General features: G+C 42.5%; 1 protein-coding gene across 2 annotated transcripts in view; it reads right to left on the bottom strand.

The window, feature by feature from the left end:
• Positions 1 to 1,616: 1,616 nt before the first annotated feature.
• Positions 1,617 to 6,000, bottom strand: part of c20h8orf34 (chromosome 20 C8orf34 homolog) — an 86,166-nt gene continuing 81,782 nt past the window's right edge. For both annotated transcript variants that reach the window (XM_078162721.1, XM_033638138.2), the window contains exons 14-15: positions 2,886 to 2,924; positions 1,617 to 2,066 (exon numbers count right to left, since the gene is read on the bottom strand). In XM_078162721.1, coding sequence (XP_078018847.1) covers positions 2,059 to 2,066; positions 2,886 to 2,924 — 47 coding nt within the window. In that variant the 3' untranslated portion in view covers positions 1,617 to 2,058. The remainder of the gene's footprint in view (positions 2,067 to 2,885; positions 2,925 to 6,000) is intronic.

Here is a 6,000-nt window from a genome sequence, read left to right as displayed (position 1 = left end):
GTTATAGTCAGAGAAAAAAAAACTGGCTTTTTCATTCCAAGCAGTGAATGATAAAAACTTTAAATGCCTTCAAAGCATACCTTTCTTCCACCATAGATTTATTTGTGCTGTACGTCAGGATAAATCCCAGTCTGTTCAGTTGTAAATTAAGACCTGGGTCAGTCTGCTGACCATTGATGGTGGTCCGGATCTCCCTCTAAGTACAGTGATGTCTGCCGCTGTTCCTGGGTGGCCCTCGCAGTTGCTTTGAACGGGCCTGGTGTATAAAGCCTGCACAGTAAACATACTTTCAGAAGATATTGGAGGTTTCTTCCTGCAGACTCCAGAGGGATGGTACTAATATTATGAAACCCGATCTGGCTGATTCACAGCAACATGACATATGTGACTGATAAAGATATATGTAGTTTGAGCTAAATGATTATATATGAGCAGCATAAAATAAGCCTTCATATTGGTACCAATCATTAAGAAGTCATATGGCTATAATTTGATATACGATACTGTGCAAGTTGCGGTGAGGAGAGATATCCGTTATGGTCCCACCATTTCATCTTTATACGTTGTGACATAGTGAGACATTCAAAGATACACAGAGAGGGGGGAAAGCATCAGAGCGCTGTCTTTGTGTGACATCTGTGGCAATAATTTAAGTCTTCATTTCACAAACTGTCTCTCCTTATTCCAGGACTCCTCATGTCTTGATTTTTTGCTGACATAAATGAAAGACTTGAGGAGACATATGAACTCAAGAGAAAATATTGATAGTATAAATGCAGTTAGTGCGCTGGTAATCAGAACAGATGGCAATCACACTCCCAACCCCCGTCCAACGGTGCGAAAATGGAATACGAAATGTGAAAATTGTATTTCCCTTTTCTGACAGGAAAATATTGTTTAAAGTGATACGATGATTAGATCGAGGCACCACTGTGACTCCATAATGCCATGTCCTTAAATTCTTCCACAGATCTTTCAAAACCACATCCCTTTCCAACAAGCACATGACGGGTCTGAAAAACGTGGGACATTAATCCGCATACCATGTTTTACAGGATGGGGTTTTAAGTGATTAGTCTTCTCACACATCCTTTTACAGGAATCACCGTCAATGAAATGAGACAGAGAAGTAGTTTGTAGACCACATCCCGAGAGACAGACTGAAAAGTCGGGCATACCATACCGCAAAACTCAGTAGGGTTCAAATGCTCAGATCAGACTGTGTCAGGCTGGAGGGTGTGTCCATGGTGTGTGTCTCTGAAGCCGACGTCGTCTGTGTGTAACACTCAGACGACCACAGTTTAACCAACACGTGCCCAGGCAAACACACAGGAGCAATGTAGTCATGGTCAGGACAGATCTGTGTGTCTCCGTCAGCACCACAGAACGTGTGAGAGACACACAGTTAGATGGATCATGTATCTGGGAAAGACTGGATTAAAGCGAGACTGTGTTGTAACAGCTTTAGTTGTTTACGTAATGACTTCAGTGTGCTTTTTTTTAATGAGACGGGAGGACAATGAAAGAAATGAATTGGTCTCCTCCTCTAGCGTTTGCATGTTGAAATTCATAACAATGTGAAAACAAAAGGAAGCCCAAAACATATAAAGAATGGGGACATGTGCACCAAATCATTTTAATTAATATAACAGCATTCCTTGTACTCCCTCCATAACACTACATCTTTTAACAGTGCATATCAATAAACTCCTTCTTAACATGGGTGTGCTGCCCTCACAATGTGATGATGCACTAGGCCTAGAAAAAGAGTCTGTCAACAACAAAATGCATCTGTTGCTGGACTCCACGTGGAAGTTCAATAGCATGCTATAGAGCAAACAAAAATAAATGTTATATTCCATATTCTGAAGTAATATTTTTTGACATTTTATCATACAGTTACAGTACAATGTCTATGAAATATCTGTGAAAAAAGTATACAATCTTCTTTTTCCCCATTCATATGAATTATAAAAATAATCGTCTCTGTAGACATATTGAAAATGTCCAGTGGTTTGCATAATAGTTTGATTGGATCAATGTCTCTGGTCTTCGTCACTATAGGCCTGTGAAAAATGAAAGACAAAAACATCAGTCTCCTAGAAACTAAAATCAGACACATTTAACCGCTAATAAGAATAATAACTGGGGCAATTACTGTGAAACAGCTATTTAATATTTAAACATGTCATACACAAACATGAGGTGGAAAATGAGGCCTGCCGCTGCCCAGTGTGCGTTCCAACAACCATATTTCACAATAAGTTCTGGGAGAGCAGTGATTGGGGTGACTTAAGCAGCGAGCTTTGAGTTTGGTTGCCGTGGCGATGCTCTGGCCTCTCTGATAGCCAAGCAGCAGCAGCCTGCTCTCAGATCTCCCTCCAGACTGGCACACTGACACTGGGAACTGTGGGCACCTCCTGAGCCACAAGAAGGAGAACCGCAGACAACCTCAAACCAGACAGACTTTCTCTTTCTCCCAAATGTTGACGCTGAGAGTTGACGCTGTCTGCTGCGTGTAAACTCAGAACCCAAGTGACTTAATGGAACTGGGCAACAGCGTTCCTGTCTCCACACATGGCCGGCCTCCACCAATCACATTTCAGAGCCACTGTGCCCTCCATTTAGCCTGTGACGGTAATTGAATGGACCATAAATGAAGGTGGAGGCTTCGGCAGTAAGTCACCCATTGGTAGTTATTTGGGTAGCATGTTGTGGCTCTACAAATGAGGTCATTGACAGACACTGAGGCTCTCTAAACTTAAGGCAGTGGCTTACAATAGCAAAATTGGTTTCTGGTGACCCAAACAAAACATCACATTCGGAGGTGAGGCTGTCTCCTTTTGATTTGATGCTGTGCAGCCTCTAAGTGTTCAAGTTCTCACCTGAAAACACAGATCTCTTATTGGCATCTCGTGCTCCGCCTGTGGAAAAATAAAGACAGAAAATGTGTCATGTAGGGCAGCATGATCACTCGTCAGGAGTTTAAGTTCCATATTTAGGGAATTAAAGGACAACTTTGGTATTTTTCAACCTCTATTTCACACACACTTCACACACACATACTCACTTACAGTACCAAGCGGGGCCGCCCTCCGCCTCTCTGCTCCAACACTGACTGACAGTTGACTCCACTCATTCACACTCACCACTGCCCCAGGGCCGCTACAATATGCTATCTACAGAGATAGCACTGGCAATCTGAACCAGTCAGTGGCGAAAAAAAACACTTTTATACGGGACACATTTGCCCCCATTGCCGTTTTAGCTCGTTTCGCGCCTCAATACTGAACCAATTTTAGAACAAGTTGTACCCATGAATCATACGCACACATACACATGGGGAAATAGAGCCCAGGTTGAAAAATACCGAAGTTGTCCTTTAAACATACTCACTGTCTTGCTAAAAGTTATATGACAAACACTCATACTGTATCTTTCTGTCAAATATAAAGCCATATCCAGCAGCCAGTTAGCCTAGCGTGGTACAAAGACTAGACGAGATGAAAAAGCTAGTCTGACTCTTTTTCAAATCTAGGCTAACAAGCTGTGGCTTTATATCCAAGAGTATGTATCACTGGATCTCAAATCACATACTTCTGTTAGTACACTTCTATGTAGTATACTATGTGCACTATGTACTTATTCACGTAGTGTGCGAATTTCGACAGGGTAGTGTTGTCTCAAACCAAACACGGCCGTTGTGCACTTATCGGAAATGACAATCGCAAATTAGCTAGTTGGCAAACTAGCATTAGCATTCACGTTACCAAATCATTACAGACTGCTAAATTAACCCAATAAACATACTGCTGGCTTATATCCGACAACAGTATAGTGGTGCTTAGTGCAAAAAACATATGTATTTGTACAATGCAGCGACATTCACAGTCGCACAGTCCTCGGCCGCCATTTCCAGTTTGAAAAGTGGTCCCTCGGGGGGCCTCGGGGGGCAATGGCCAATATTTCGGGAGATCCAGTGTAGCCGGTGCATGTCTGGGCCAAGATTCCCTTTTCAGTGCGCCAGCCGCCTTTTTACAATTCGATTAGCATCTTGAGACAGTTTCAACATCAACAGCTAATCTCTATAAACAGATACCTGCATATGACTGCAGATAGAGAGCGTCACGGTGGTTCAGTGGTTAGCACTGTCACCCCACAAGCACGAGAATTCCTGGTTCAAACCTGGTTCTGTGCAAAGTTTGCATGTTTCTCTGGGTACTCCAGCTTCCTCCCACACTCCAAAGAAATGACTCTAAATTGCCCGTAGGTGTCAATGTGAGTGTGAATTGTTGTCTGTTTTTATGTGTCAGCCCTGTGATAGTCTGGCGACCGGTCCAGGGTGCACCCTGCCTCTCGCCAAATGTCAGCTGAGATAGGCTCCAGTTCCCCCGCAACCCCTAACAGGATAAGCTGTTATGGAAAATCAATGTATGGCTGAATAAACTGCAGACATAGATTAGAAAAACGCTATTGAAAAGCTAAATGTCAGCTAAAGTGTCAGACAACAGACAATGGGTTCTGAGATTGCATCTGAGATTGCATTTCTTTCTCTCTCCAGTCCAAACAGACTGTTTACATGTAGGCAACCAAACCAGCACACTTATGTGGGTATCTTTTTATAGAGTATTTTGTCATATAACTATCGGCAAGAAAGCAGCTCTCTACTATGTCAGTTGCAGAGTTATATTTTTGTCACAACTGAGGCTAATCCCTGGCATTTTTCAGTTTTTTAAAGACGGCGACTGATGAAATGGTCAACATGGCCACCAGTTTCAACATCACTTATGCTTCTGCAACAAGTGATTGTGATTATCAGTAGGTTAATAATACAAACTATCTTTAAACACTGTGAATATCGCATTCTGTAAGCAATCCTGACAGGTGTGTATACTGTAACACACTGATTTATTTCCACTGTACACGTCTATGTTGAATTCATTCATGTGCTGAGCCACACCCAAAACGGACAGCGGGGTTAGGAGTGGGGGAAGAGGACAGACTCCTTTCATCTCCATTGTGGCGTGTGTGGTTGTCCCATTGTGGAAGTTTGTAGAATAACAGGAAATAGCTATGGATTTTTCCCCCATTATTTAGCTCTCACCATACTCTTGGCACCAGCTCAGACACATGTGCTGTGATACTGGGAAGAGGGTGTCACCGCGCTAATGAAGCAAGACTCATATTCATGGACACGCATGCGCATACAGGTACGTGGACAGACTCAAACTCTCACACATGTCCATACTCGTGTTTGAAATGCTTTTTCAAATTCATGAAATGGCTGTGAAAGCAGGACACTTTGTTTTTCTTCACCTTTTGAGAAGCGTGGAATACTTGTAGGTAGTCGAGGATTATTGCTCTGTTCCTTTGTTTGGAGATTAAAATTTAACAAAAAAAAATCTCAGTGGTACAAATTGAGTGTTCGTTTGCCAGGATGCAATTCAACTCCATTATTTCATGGGTCAAAAAATTACCCCTGAAAAGATTAAGAGGGCAAAATCACTCTCTGAAAACAATTTTAAAGTCTTACCCTGACTAATACAATCACTCACACGTTAAATGCACATACTTATACACATGCACACACACACACAAGGACATACTGTACAAACCAGATTTCAGCGAACAGTCCTGTGGGCCCTCTCTCACGCCAAAAAGTGCTTTGTCACGTCTTGTGGCTGTTGGGTCTCTTTTTCCCTGTCAGTCTCTCTCTCCCTGCGCCTGAGCCTTCTCTAATTCAATGTGTGGCTCATATCCTTTCTCAACATGCCATTACCACTGCCAAGACTTAGAGCAGGACCCCAGGGGCTATTAGGAAAATTTATCCATTTATTTTGCAAGATACACATTTGGCAAAGCAATGACCCTCCAGAGGAACTTGTCAGAAGGGTTATATTTCCATGTGACAACCATTTGCCTGCTTGATCTTTTGTTTGACTGGAATTCTTGTGTCATAACGTCAATGAAAACCGCCTTTTTAAGTCCCACGTGCACTTG

This window comes from Epinephelus lanceolatus, chromosome 20 (genome assembly GCF_041903045.1).
Source record: "Epinephelus lanceolatus isolate andai-2023 chromosome 20, ASM4190304v1, whole genome shotgun sequence".
Lineage (NCBI taxonomy): Eukaryota > Metazoa > Chordata > Actinopteri > Perciformes > Serranidae > Epinephelus > Epinephelus lanceolatus.
The sequence above is the reverse complement of the archived record's forward strand: the minus strand, read 5'-3'. Positions and strand labels throughout refer to the sequence as shown.